The following is a 14542-nucleotide window of genomic DNA, read 5'->3' as shown; positions in this document are numbered from 1 at the left end:
CGCGGGTGCGCTGCCTCCGGCGGCGCCTCTCCCGCTGTCAGGCACCGCCCCGTCCAGGCGCGTCCGCCGGCCGGAGGCGATGGTTGGAGCGGGACGGGGCGGGCAAGGGGAAGGGAAAGGCGGGGGGAAATGTCGCGGTCGTTACGGGAGACGGGAGAAAACCGGAAGCCGGCGGGGCGGGGCGGCGAGGCGCTGGCGAGCCCTTCCCCGCCGCCAGCCTCTCCCCGCCGGGCGGCAGCAGCAGCGCCATGGGGTGTTTCTTCTCCCGCCGCAGGAAGCCGGCCCAGGGCGGCCAGCCGCCGCTGCAGCAGCCAGCGGGAGCCGGGCAGGAAGCGGCCACCGGCGAGCAGAAGGCGCCGCAGTACAGCTGGGACCTGCGAGCCAAGGTACCGCCCCGGCGGCTGCGGGATGGGAATGGGGCTGGGCTATGGCTATGGCTATGGCTATGGCTATGGCCTCTCTCAGTGGGCAGCATCTCTCTCTCTCCTGCCCTCCGGGATGTGTGCTCCGGCAGGGAGCACGCCTTCCCCGGTCCCACAGTTACGGCTCGCTCCGCGCAGTTCAGTGCGTTTATTTGAACAATTAAAAAGCGTTTAGCCTAAGGATTTTACCAGGCAGTCTCAAATTGTGCAAGCGGAGAGGGCGGCGCGCTGGGTGCCGCGGCTGCCGGGTGCGAGCATCGGTCCCGGTGCGCGGCTGCTCCGGAGGGGGCTGGCGCTGCCTCCCGGTGGGACTGCGCCCTGTGGGCAGGCAGCTTGGCTGTGACAGTCCCCAGGGTGTCTGCCTGCCGTCGGGATTCCTGATACAGCGCAAAGTTCCCTGGGCGAGTGTTTCCAGAAAACCGGGATTAATGCTGGGGAGCTGCTTGTGCCCGGGTCGGTCCCCGCACCTGGCATTGGAGCGGAGGCATAAAACTCGTGCCGTGTGTCCTGACTGTCTGTATTGATTCTTCCTGATTGGGTATTTGCGCTGTTCGTTTGGTTGGTGTTTTGAGGTTTTTTTAAGGTTTTGGAGGGTGGGGTTTGTTTCTTTTTTTTTTTTTTGAGGAAGTAGAACTAGCTTATTACCCCTAAAAAGACAGATGAAGTCAAATCCTTTCCCATGCTGCTTCCCGAGCTCCCGGAGGCAGTCATGAAGACTCAAGCGGGAAAGCATTTAAACGCTGGATAAAATGTATTTCTTCCTAGCCTCATTTCATGTTTCACTTCCTAAATATATAATGACATTGTAGCCCTAGTAGGCCTCTCTTCCTCTCCTCTCCAGCTGCCTTCGGGCGGGGGAAGCAGAAACTAGGCAGGCAAAAAACGTAATTAATGTGTTTTCAACAAATAAAATCCTCAAACCTTTAGGCCATATTTTACACGTATGGGAAAGACAATGTGTGAACTTATTTGAATGTTTAGCTTGCTTGTTTTTTAAACTTGGCCAGGTGCTCTAGGGTGTCCCTTAAGTCTTCCGAGTAGATTAAGACAAGCTCAGATGGAGATGAGCTAGAGAGCGTGCGTGTGGCCTGGAGGAATTGGTTCCTTGAGGATAAAGATGAGCAATCTGTGTTGGGCTTATTGCTTTGACTGGATAGCAGATATTTAGGGAGCAGACGGAGAAGGAGAGGATAACAGCCTGTCACTTGTGTGGAGACTATTCTCACAGCAGGAGGGGCTGCAGGGAAACCATATTTTAGTGACAGAACAAAACTTGGTCTAAAAGTAAATTTCTAAATCAGCCTTTGGAATAGTATTTTTTTTTTAAAATTTTAGAGCAAATTCACCAGCTAAAACTCAACAGGTATGAGAATTTTTACCCCATCTACTTATATACAGCTAACTTTGAAAACTAAAAGAAGGAAAGTCAGGATATAGAAAGACTTGATTCAGAGAATAGCTGGCCTTGTTGCTAAGGAGATGATTGTTGTTAACTTGCTGGAAGTAGGCTCCAGCTAACATATGAAACTCTTACAGCACCAACATCTATCTCTGTGGACTAAAAAAACCATGGTCATGTATTGCACGTAAAACTTCCTCTTTTTCTGTAAAAGACTCTTACAAACTAGAAGAACCAGTGAGTTTGGGCTGTGCTAGTGAACTGTGCAACCCATCAAATTAACTGCTTAATTTTGTACTGTACAGCCTAAGAATGGCTATTTAATGTCTAAGTTCATTTCTCTTGCTCTTTGCAGCCTTATTTTTCATTGGGCTTTTTGGATGTAAGATTAATACATTAAACTAGGAAAGCACCTGGAGTCACCTTATCTTAGGTGAAGGAGTACTGAGCACTTGCTGCACTAAACTTGTTGATCCCAGTTTGTATTGTGATAGCCTGTCTGTGTTAATGTAAGCTTTAAATGTTGTCTGTGATACCTTGTCCTGTTGTCTATTGCTTTCTCATTTGTGATGCTTTACATATACTTATTTCACAAGTTTGTGTTTGTACACAAAGTTAAATTGAAGTCAGTTGGAAAACTTGTGGCATCAAGACTCCTTTTTATCCATCCGGTGCATTCAATTGCATTCTAAACCCTGAAAACCTCAACTCTGTCAACAGATGTGCTATATTGTCTTGATGTTTATTTCCACCATTTGGGTTGGGGATGTGTTTTAATCTTAGGCTCTCCTACTCAGTGGTGCAGCTGTGGTTATACAGTTCTGTTTCACAACCAGGTTTGGCAATTGTCTGTAGTTTTTGTAAACTGTGCTCTGTATGTCCATATAGGTGAGTATGTCTTGCTGCCCAGACACTCCAGCTGTCTTCCTGTAAACTAATGCCACCCTGACATGGCAGAAAAATGTAGGCACACTTGTGTGCATATTTGTGTGATTAGGGATGTGTAGAGGGATGAATGAATCTGAGGGGTTCCTCCAACAAAACTATTTCTTGTGCTTCTGAAGGACGTCATTGCTAGTTGAGCCTATTTTAATGATGTTCTCATGGCAAAGGCTGATTGTATCAACACTGTCTGCTATTGTAGCCTTAGACAAAGAGAAATATGATGATATCCCAGTGACTATATAACTCTTGTGTAATAGTCCCAAGAAATTGACCATGTGGTAGAAAATTCTAAATAGAAAATATTATAAGATGCTGATAGTTGAATTGAAATTAAGGAAAGTATATGAATTTGAGGAGCCTTTTCAGATTTCTGTGTGACTTTAGTAAGTGACGACAGAAGTTTTAAGGTATGCAAAATTTAATCAAATTCAGATTGCATTGTAAATCTGCTGGAATCTCTGTAACACTTTCTGAGCCTTGGGTTCAGAGAACTGGCTGAAGATTACTTATGGTGCAGTAGAAGAACGAAAGGATCAGATTATCTTGAAAATAGAAAGGAGAAGGATGAGTATTCAGTTTCTTGCTGCTCTGTGATTCTCAGTCCATGAGTGGAAGTAGAGCACAGTTTATTCTCCAGTCTGTTGGTACTGCATTGCATCCTGAGGACTTACTATGTCTCTTGATGTCTTTGGGCTGCCATGAGAGTCTCTTTCTGGCAAAGCGTGGCAGAGGAACTTGTTGGTGCTCAGCCCTTCCCAGCCTCTTCAGCTAGCTTTCCACCTGGGTTGCTTTCCTTTCCCACTGCATGACTAACAGCAGTAACTGACTGCGGGTATGTACAGACAGGAACTGGGGCTTTCGTGTCTTGTGATGGCAGATACGCTCATGACCTCCACAGGAGAAGAAACACAAATAGCTGCATCATCTTTTTTGCTCTTGTCTCATGTTTAAAGAAGTAGGATTAGATTAATTATGATCACAGTGGCACTTAGAGCTTAGAGGAACTTTCCTTCCCAGATTATTTTTTTAACTTTTAAGAGGAACAAGTAAAGTTTTGTGTTATGTCAACTGACTTGCAACTTAACTCGTTTAGTTGATAGGAAACATGCAGCCTTCACTGTTATTGTGCTGTGTAGCTGTATTTAAACAGTTAGAAAACCTCAAGAAATTTCACTTTTTGCCTAAGTCATAGTCTTTTGTTAGTTACCTTACATTTGAGGATTCTTCATGAATGGTCTGAGTTGACTTGGGTATCTTGAATTGTCTAGATCTTGTTTAGGTGGCCATTTTGTACTTTATTTTTTAATATTAATAAAATATTTTTTTTTTCTCTAAACATTGGATTTAAGGATGAAATAATTCATTGTGTCTCCCTTATGCTTCCTGGTGCACCAGAAGAGCTATTGCTGTTTTTCTCAAAATGTGGTCTGATGAACTGAGAAAGAGTCAGAAGGTTCATATTAAGCAGTATTTCCAGTTAGATCTAATACAGGCCTGTGGTAGCTTCCTTTCTTCTTTCACTTTTTCTGTATGCAGTGTTTAGCGGTGGTTTGCTGAATGTGAATGACTGTTTTATGTTGTTATGGGCATTATGGAAAAGCATGAAGACTCCCAAGAAGAGAATGAAATGAGCATTCAGTCTGTTGTATTGGCCACTTCTGAAGTTAGGGTGTGCAGGAGATGCTCCAAAATGAAAAACTGTTTGCTAGAGACAGGAATCTTCTCTACACTTTCCACCTTTTCTTGTTGTGCAAGAATCTTGAAATCTGCCACTGGGTGAGTAACTTCAACAAGCAATCTCCAGAGGATGTTGCAACTCATTACTTGAGGGCACCAAACCCATGCAAGTGTGAATATGCAGAAGTGTCTAGGCCTGGGAATGCACTTTTTTTTTTTTCTTATTTCCCTAATGTTAATTCCCCTGCTGACAAAAATAGTGCTTAAAGCTTCTTAAGTTCATGTGCCTACACTATAGGTGCAGCTTTTAATGTCACTGGGTCAGCAGCCAACTTCTGTATATTATCAGCTGGAAGTTCATTTCTGAACTGCCATCTGTAGTGACTTAGAGAGATAGGGGATGAATTTTTGAGAATTATATTTAAAAGAGAAGACCTTAGTGTAAGAGGTTTAAAAATACTTTACAAACTGGTTGCTCAGCAGCTTTGACATGGGTAACTAGAGGAGAACTGTAACCTGTTAAGAACAGCAGTACCTTCTCATATTTGTAGGAGTGTATCACTGAAAATCCTTCCCTGATGGTTCCTGTGAAAAAGTCTTGCTAAGATATGACCTCATACCAGAAACACTTCAAGATCCTGGGATCCTTTATGATTCTAGGTACACTTACCACTAACAGCTGTGAAGGTCTAGTTCTTGCACGTCTTCCTCCAAATGGGAGCTGCCCAGTTTTGGTGCCAGTGAACTGGATAGTGGTGGCAGAAGAGATGTACTCATGTGCAGCTTTCACATAGCCTCTGACCTTCTTGCAAGACAAGTGTCTGCAGGAAGAAAAGCTGCTTAATGCACCTTGCACTTGTAACAGGATGTCCTGGAGCTGTAAGCAGCCATGACTAACTCGTTTGCCTTCACTTCTCTCCTTTTGTTTGTTCTTTAAAATCCTTGCTGCTTACAATTTGTCCTCTAACACTTTGTAAAAGACTTCTCACCATTGTAATTGCTAAGAATCAAAGATTAGGCTTCTGTGCCTGTCTGGAGAAGGAAAAATATTAGCCCTGTAAGAAGGGCTGGCTTTTTCATCATGACATCTGGTTATTTTAGGTTATTCTATGGAGTAATTCCCGAACCTGTGTATAGCCATTTCAGTTAGAAGGTTTCAACTGCAGAGCTGTGCCAATATCTATTAATGTATGACTCTTATCTACTCTAAGAACTCTTTCAATTCAGTTGAAAATATTAAAAGCTACTGCTGTGAATACTGTCACCTTTTGAACTTTTATCCGCCTGGGCAAAAAAACATGTTTAAAAAAACCTGTTAAAGGCCGGAGAGTCTGCCTTGTTGAGATGGGTGGATCTGGACAAAGTTTTTTGAAACTTTATCCAAATACATAGGACAAGTAGATGAGTTATCAAATAGTTGAGTTTTCCTGACCTGACATGTGCTTAAGATTTTATAGCCAGTGGAGCACCACATGAATGGGCAGAGAAATGTATACAGCCCTGGTTATGGTTGTATGAGACTGAAGATTTTACTTCTGTTTCTTTTGGCTTTTCTAGCCTGCGTTTTTGGTTTTTTGCTATGTTGCCACGACAGAGCTTAAGAGGCAGTTGGTGTTCACTGTCAGGGGAAGGAAGGTGATTGCAGTGATTTAGTATGAACCTGTTGATGATACCTGAAGATTTCAGAGATGGTGAATGTGCACCAAGAAGGCTGATGGCATCCTGGCTTGTATCAAAAGGAGTGTGGCCAGCAGGGCCATGACCTGTACTTGGCACGGTTGAGGTTGTACCTGAAATCCTTCAGTTCTGGATTCCTCACTTCAAGAAAGACACTGAAGTGCTGGGGCATGTCCAGAGAAGGGCAATGGAGTGGGTGAAGGGTCTGGAGCACAGGTGTGATGAGAAGCACCTGAGGGAGCAGTGGCTGTTGGAAGAAAAGGAAGCTCAGGGAAGACCTTATTGCTCTCTACAACCACCAGAAAGGAGGCTGTAGGAGGTCAGGGTTGGTGTCTTCTCCCAAGTGTGATAGGATAAGATGAAATGGCCCCAGGCTGCTCCAGTGGAGGCTTAGATTGGACATTAGGAAAAATTTCTTCATGGAAAGAGCTGGAACAGGCATCCCAGGGAAGTATTTGAGTCACCATCTCTGGAGGTATTTAGAAGATGTGTAGATGTGGCAGCTGGGGACATGGTTTAGTAGTGGACTTGGCAGTGTCAGGTTAATGGTTGCACTTGATGGACTTAGAGGTCTTTTCCAATTTAAACTATTCTATAATCCTATGGGCATATAAGGTGCTGTTGGATGCATCCTCATAGTCATGGTTTTGCCTTCAGGCTTGTTTCTCTGGCATGTTTCTTTTACCCTGAAGAAGTGAAATATTTATATCTGCTAAAGTCTTATATCCCGTCCTCTCAGGGACAATAACTCAGTGGGGGAAGAGAGTACCAAATCTATTCCATGCAGTCCCTCCAGTCTGCACTGCTGTGTTAATCAACAAATACCCTTAGGCTTTAAAAGGATAACTGCAAAACAAAATCAAAGGAAATGTGCAAATTCCTTGGCATGGTCAACAAACTGGTCAAAAGCTGTGTCAGGGTTGAACTCTTAGTTCTGGAAAATGGGCAAATAAAGAGGAGCTCCTGAATCTGATAATAAGCTGAACTTTTGTCTGTAACCTGACTACTGTTCTTAATCAAAAAACCTCTCATTTGAAACTGTCTATAAGCTGTGAGTTTGCTGACTAACCAGTGTTTTTCACCTAGGCCTAAAAAAACCTGCAAAGTGAAGTTTCACACATCCTTGCAAAGGCCACTGGGTGGGATGAGCTAGTGCTGCTTCACAGGCTTTGTAGAGCAGAGCAATTCAGAAAGATGTGTGCTTAGGTGCTTATGTTCCAAATTTCAAAAATGCTGTAAGTTCTGGAAACACTGAACTTCGCATTCCTGAAAGAAGTAACTATTCCTCTGTGCCTCTTTGGAAAACAGTAGGTCTGTCTCCCATGGTCATTAAAAAAAAAAAATAAAACAAACAACACCCAACATAGAAATATACACAAGCATACATAAATGTTCTAGGAGATGCCTGGGAAGAATATGTCCAAAAGCAATTTTAATATTTGTGCTCTCAAGTAAGAGGGAATATGAGGGTAAGTAACTTGTATATTCAGGTACGTAACATTACTTGAGACTAAAGACCTTGGAGAGTTTGAATCCAAAGCATACTGTGTGACTGAGTCTCCATGAGGTGTCCCTTATCTTTTGAATCTCCCAATTTTATTTGTAACATTTCCAGCTAACTTTTCTGGATGTATACCAGTGGTATTAAATATGATTGAGGAGAGAATTCTAGGAAGACATCTTTATTGTCTCAACTTGCATTTTATTTGGAAGATTCATCAGCTGCAAAACTCCTTTCCTGTCTGAAGTTCATATATCTTGCATAGAATGAAATACATTTTATCATCTGGTAGAGATTTTTAGCTTCCTTTGGCTGTTCCAGTCAAAAGCTATCAAGGCTGGTTTAATGGATGTCTGGTGCTAGCCTGCTCTGGTTGATGCCTTTTGCTGGTCTCTAAATGTTGTGCCAATGTTTGACATGCTAGGAAGAAGTATTTTTAGGAATTGAACTACACCAAAACTTTGGTAAAGCATGATAACTGATTATGGTGCAGCAAATTTTAGGAGCCTCAAGGCTGATAATCAGAAAGCAGGTTGGTAAAGAGGTCTTGTGTTAGTCATTCACTTGTACACTTCTAAGTGCTATTTTAATGAGCTTTCACAAGAGGGCAGAGTAGAATTTGCTCCAGGAAATTGGCTTGAGACTTAACTAATATCTAGAAATAAGCCAGCTCAGATTCCTCTGGTTTTAGGACAGCATGGGCTGTATTATTCATGCTTTCCACCTGTATTGCATCCATCCTAGGTGCTGTGTGGCTTGTGAATTTCTGCTCCCTAAAGCAGAGTGCCAGAGACAGCCACAGACTCCTTCAAGTGTTCTGCCCCAGCCAGAGGGATGATGCTGGAGGGTGGAGGAGATCTGCAAACATGCTGCCAGTACACCACTGCCAGTTTTTGCTTCTTGGACATAGCTAAAACAATCTCTGTATGTTTTGTTAGCACAAGACAATGTTGATTGTTAGCACAAGACAATGCTGTGGCACAGATTAAAAAACTCTCTGTAGTTTGCAAACATAATAGAGAAGATACTATTTGACAGCAACAAGGTTTCCTTGCAACGTGTTGAGCTAAAATATGGCCAAGAAAATTACTCAAACAAGAAAATACTGTGTATCTCCAATTTTATGAATCTGTAAGTATGTTGGACAATTTATTTATTACAGTTACTACTCTGCCCAGAACCATCATCCTTGTTGAAACATTTCAGAGTCTACAGTTATCACTAGCACCCCTTGCCCCTTTCTTTATTAAAGGACAAACTGAGTTGCCTTTTTTTTTGTTCCCCTGGAGATTCTCAGAGGCGTAGTTTCACTTCTTGGTTGTATCTCAATACTATGTGTTCCAGTAGTTTAGCTGAAAGAGTTGCTTCTGATCTTTCATCACTCATTGAAAACCAGTTTATCCTGTACTATTCAGTGCTACTGCAATCAGTGCAAGTCAATGGGCACTTAGCATTTTAATATTCTCTGTATTGAAGACTTTAACCTTTTTTTAAATTTTCTTCCTCCTTCAGATTGACCCCAAAGATTACACTTTTTCCGGACTGAAGAATGAAACTGTGGGTCGATTGCCTGGGAAAGTAGCTGGGCAACAATTTGTCATTCAGGACTGCGAGAACTGTAAAATCTACATATTTGACCATTCTGCTACAATCACGATTGACGACTGTGTAAATTGCCAAATCTTTTTGGGACCGATAAAAGGCAGCGTGTTTTTCCGTGACTGCAAAGATTGTAAGTGTGTGGTTGCCTGCCAACAGTTCCGCACGCGGGACTGCAGAAAGCTGGAGGTGTTCTTGTGCTGTGCCACCCAGCCCATTATCGAGTCCTCCACAGGTATGAAATTTGGATGTTTCCAGTACTATTATCCCGAGCTTGCTTTACAATTTAAAGATGCTGGTTTGAGTATCTTCAATAACACGTGGAGCAACATCCATGACTATACCCCTGTGTCTGGAGAAAATAACTGGGGCCTTTTGCCTGAAACTGCTGTAGTCCAAGATTATGTTCCTCTGCCCAGCTCTGAGGAGCTGAAAGCTGTCAGGGTTTCCACTGATGCTACAAAGAGCATAATACCCATAACTCGAGGGCGGAGACAGAAAAACAGCGATGAATCGTGTTTGGCTGTGTTTTTTGCTGGTGACTACACAACTGCAAATGCCAGGAAGTTAATTGATGAGGTAAGCAACCTTTGTCTTCATTCAGATTTTTCAATTCCTAATTCAGCATTCCTGTGGACAGCCTCTGATTCTCCCTGAAGGGAGAATATAGAGTCTCTGTTTGTCTATTGACCATACTGATCAACTGCATTGTTTAAAACTTCAAAGCAAGGTAAGAGACTGAATCTCATTTGGTCAGTCAGTTGCTTTACAGTTGGCATCCTGTGAGTGGCACATCTACTCTCTAACAGCTCTGGTGTACTTTTCCATCATGGCACAGCAAAGAGATGCTCTGAAGAAAATATGTCGTTGATTTGATTAACTTGGTCAAATATAGACTGAGTGATTGACAATGCTTGTGAAAGGTATGTAAGTAATTAACTTGTTAGCTTATTGTCCTGAAAGTCTCAGCTAACAAAAGTCTGTCCTGAGAGTTTTTGCTGTACTAATAGAGAGTCTTAAAAAGAAAAAAAATGTATCCTCCATGTCATCCAGTACTGGAACTCTTTTTCTGAAAGGGGCAGTGAGTGTTTATCATGGCTGGTCAGCTGTCTTCAATGACTTAAATAGCTTTTTTTTTTTTATTGGTCTTTCTTTTTTTATTTTTTTTTTTTTCCTGTGAGACAGCAGCTTCCAAGCTTGGCTGAGTTTGTACTTTCCTGGGACTAAAACCTGGGAGTGGCTGGCTGCTTTCACTATCCTGAAGTGCCAAGGATGTCACAGAGCAGAGCCAGTAACCATGGGCTACAGCATCTGAGAATGGTATCTTCAAAAGCTGCTGATCACAGTGTTGTATGAACAACTGAACATCTGGTGGAGCTCTTTCCCTTGGGTTTTATCTGCAAAACTCAAAGACAGAAAGCTATAGGTGTCTCCTTGCCTCCCCACTGCCCAACTGGGCTTTTGTGGGACTGAGTCCTGAGTTACGTGAGTGAAAGGAGATAATGATACTTATGGGTGGTTTCTTTCCTGGTGAAGGAATAGCTACAGGAGGAGGGTAATAGATGTGTTCTCCTCTGTTAGTAGTTATTTAGAAGTTAGAGTTAAGAAGATGCTAAAGGACTAGTTAGTGAGTTTCTGTGGCAATCTAACTGCTCCGTAGGTTAATGGATGTTTTGGAAGTAAAAATGTATTAGCTCCTTTACCACGTGTTTTTAGTTTCATAAAAGACTTGGAGTAAAAAGGAGGGGGTGGGATGTATATATGTGTTTTCAAACTTTGGTAACTATTTTTCCAAAACTGAAAACTTAGCAGTGGATAGATGAGAGTTTGAGCTAATGCTTGACTGAACTATTGCAGACCAAAGACAACTGACTGCTTGTTTCCAGATGCTGAATGCCTTTAATTCCCATTAGTTTCTGCATGTGAGGGATTGTGGGGAAAAACACATAACCCTGGGCCCTAATATATAAAACAAAAACATTCACATTTATTCCTCTAGGTGCACTAGGGCAGAGGAGAAAGTCTGGATGAATGGAATGAAAATAAACAGAAGTGCAGAAAAAGCAAATGGTCTCTGAAAAGAGCAAAAAGGGTCCCTTTGCTCTGAGACTTAATGTGTATGGGAAAAATGAGTCTATTACAGTGTAATCTGGATACTCAAGTTGAGCTCTACCTTAGAAGCATTTTTAACATGAATTCTTCCTCTGTTAACAGATGACTAGCAAAGGCTTTCAGCTGGTACAAACTAAAGAGGTTTTAATGAAGGCAGAGGATGCTCACAGAGTTTTCCAGCAGAGTGCATTAGAATTCATTCCACTGCTGGAAAAAGGTGAGTTTGTGTTTTCTTTCTTCTCCTGATATAGAAATCTGTCACTAGAGAGTTCTGGAGAAGAAAGAGGAATGAAGGACAAATTTTTATTTCAAGGGCATACTGTAAAACCTGTTGAGATGAATTTTGGAAGCCTCAGTGAGGCCCTAAACCAGCCCAAACTCCTGAAGGCATCAGAAAGAGTTATTTCACATGTATTTTATGTTTTTGCTCCCCCTCTAGTGGTCCAACTGCATAGTTCAGGAGCAGTGGCACATGCAGATCTGCCTGGAGTGGTCAAAAATATCTCATCCTTTTAGATTATTTCTGACTTGCCACCAGTGCTGCTCAACCACTGAGCTGTTCAGTGTTTCTCTATGAATTATTTAAGCAAATCAATATAGGTGTACATAAAGCAGATGAATGTTTAAAATTCTTATTTATAACTGGTGTACTGTCAGAGTATTTCAGAAGCCTTCCTATTGAAATGACTGCAGCTGGGTTTTGTCTCTTCTTTCAGAAGTACTGACATCTTGTTATCTTATGTTACATGCTAAAGCTCACTGCACATTCCCAAACTTAGGAGCAACATGTAGGGTTTTTCATGGTGACATGAGAGATCTGTGATGCTCATTGCAAGACTAGGACAAAAGTCATTGCACTTGTAAGATGCTAGTCCAGCTTATGGGCTATATGGCAGTCATGTAGGAAGAAATATCATGTTCAGAATGAAACCAGAGAAAGCAGATCTGCAAAAAGTGAGTGAGAACAAGTCTAAAAATGAGACAATTCACTATCTTGGGACTGAAGCAAAAATGCTTGAATGACTCAGTCCCACTCCAGATGTCTGTGAAATGGCTCACTATTTGAGCAGTATAGTCTGACTCATTTCCATGATGCCTTGCACTCCTTAGCATTTTTGTGCTATTGCTGCCTTTCAAGAAGTAAAACTGGAATCCTGCCCAAATCTCTGTCAAAAAAAAAAAAAAAAAAAAAAAAAAAAAAAAAAAAAAAAGAGCATGAAATTGCAGATAACACTGTACTTTTTTTGGTAACATGTTTAAGTCTTTTTAATTCTTTATCTGCTGTTATGGTGCTGCTCAAGCAAAAAAATAAAATACTTCTTGCAAGCTTCACAATTCCCTATGGGTTGAGAAATCTACTCTTTCAATGCCAAGCTTGAAAGTATTATTGATTTTAGATGGAACTATTTTCTAGGTCCAGTGGTTGCTTTGGAATTCAATGGAGATGGTGCTGTGGAACAATGTCAAAGCACTGTAAATGAAGTTTTCAGTGGAACCAAGGTAAGCTGGTGTATTGCTTTATTCACAGAAAATATCACAGAATGTCTGAGTTATTTCATGGTTAAGATATAGTGTTGACATACTACACAATCTTTTTCAGTTCATGGGTAGTAAAATTGGAATATCCTTTTGATGTTGTTTTGGTTTTTTGTACTCAAAACATGAGTTACTTTTTGCTGACAACAAAAGTGTCCTAGGAAAGAAAATTCTGAATCCTCATATCCACTGAAGAATACAAGATTTCCACTTAAAACTTAATTTCTACTTAAAACTGTTATTTCACATAACAGCGAAATTAAGCTCTACAATTGTAGTACAAAATGTTCCACTTCAAGTCTTGGATTTAGTCACTTGACTTTGTGGTGTCCTGTCTATTAAACCATGACAAAGATAATGTGATGGGATTTCAACTTTTTTCCATGTTTACTTTTGCTGTGTAGGTTACCACAGAATGCCTTCCTTCAAAGACAGTGTTCTTTTTTCTTCTGTCAGCTTCTTTTGCTTTAGCTTCCTTACACCACACCTCCACTTTCCTTGCTGTTCCCTTTCTCTAAATGCCAATGGTTTTGAGAAAGTTTATGGAAACATTTAGAGCACTCCTGATGACAGGAGAGTGACAAACCCTTTGCTTTCCGGCAGTTGTTCAAAGAAGACTTGAATATCTTTAAGACATCTAGCATCCATGCAGCTCCTTGCTGTCTTTCACTTCCTTTCAAAAGATTTTCTTGGACCTAGGCTGCCCAGTTTCTGGAAAACAGAAAAACATCTTGTAGCTGGATGACTTTTTTTTTTGCATACACTGATAAATTTTGAAAAATGAAAAAGTAATTGAAGTAACTTTTTTAAAAATAGTCATCTATTGGAGAAGCAATGAAGATTTTTTGAAGGTAATATAGTACAAGGAAGTCTATCTTACAAACTCTCCCTATCTGTTAAAGGAATGTAGTAGTCTAAGGATTTTATATATTTATTTTTGCTCCACTCTCCTGGAGAGAGTTGACTTTACCAATCAAAATACGTTTAAATAGACACTAACTGAAGCTGTGACCCCTGAATAATGAAGCTCCAAGCTCCTGATCCTGAAGGCAAGGGTTAATGCAGCCAGCATGTGAGCTAGGAAAGGGTGACAATAACAAATGAAGGATGCATCAGGGCTGAGAGAATACTAGGATTTGTTCTGTCACGCAGTGGGAACCAACAGAGTTGTGTCTCTCATGAAATGCAAAACTAAAAATAAGCATTACTGGTTCCAAATGAGCACGGCTGCTTTTACTGATGCATAATTCTTTTCTTGTTTATCAAAACAGGTTTTTGTATCAGAAAGCAAAACATCGGCATCTCAAGATGTAGACAATTTCTACAATTTTGCTGACATGCAGATGGGAATGTGAAGTTTAGCATAAAGATGCTCAAGTATGGTTTGTCTTAGCACTTGGACGTCACTTGGCTTGAATATCGCAGTAGTTTTGTAATTTAGTTTTGTATTTCTCACATATCCCTTTTATAAAGCAAGTGGTGGTTTTTAATACCATATTATCTCAACTGGAGTAAACTGCATAGCTAGCCATGTGCATTGTGTTTGAAACTTAAGCTTAATTTCAAAAACAATTGAGCTTTTCTACTAACTTTTTAACAGTGATTTCTAAACATCTATCGACACTTGAATGTTTCTAGACAACGTCTAATGATTATACATATTTTAAAAGTGCA

The 14542-nt window shown here is 41.2% G+C and overlaps 1 protein-coding gene across 1 annotated transcript; it reads left to right on the top strand.

The window, feature by feature from the left end:
• The first annotated feature begins 224 nt into the window (after positions 1-224).
• On the top strand, positions 225-14275 carry RP2 (RP2 activator of ARL3 GTPase). The gene is made up of 5 exons (XM_041422136.1): positions 225-386; positions 9134-9799; positions 11435-11549; positions 12747-12832; positions 14140-14275. Exons 1-5 carry the CDS (start codon positions 249-251, stop codon positions 14221-14223), a joined length of 1089 nt encoding a protein of 362 aa, XP_041278070.1. The 5' UTR covers positions 225-248; the 3' UTR covers positions 14224-14275.
• The last annotated feature ends 267 nt before the right edge of the window (positions 14276-14542 follow it).

This window comes from Onychostruthus taczanowskii, unplaced genomic scaffold, assembly GCF_017590055.1.
Source record: "Onychostruthus taczanowskii isolate IOZ18803 unplaced genomic scaffold, ASM1759005v1 scaffold71, whole genome shotgun sequence".
NCBI lineage: Eukaryota > Metazoa > Chordata > Aves > Passeriformes > Passeridae > Onychostruthus > Onychostruthus taczanowskii.
This window is presented reverse-complemented; position numbering and strand designations above follow the sequence as displayed.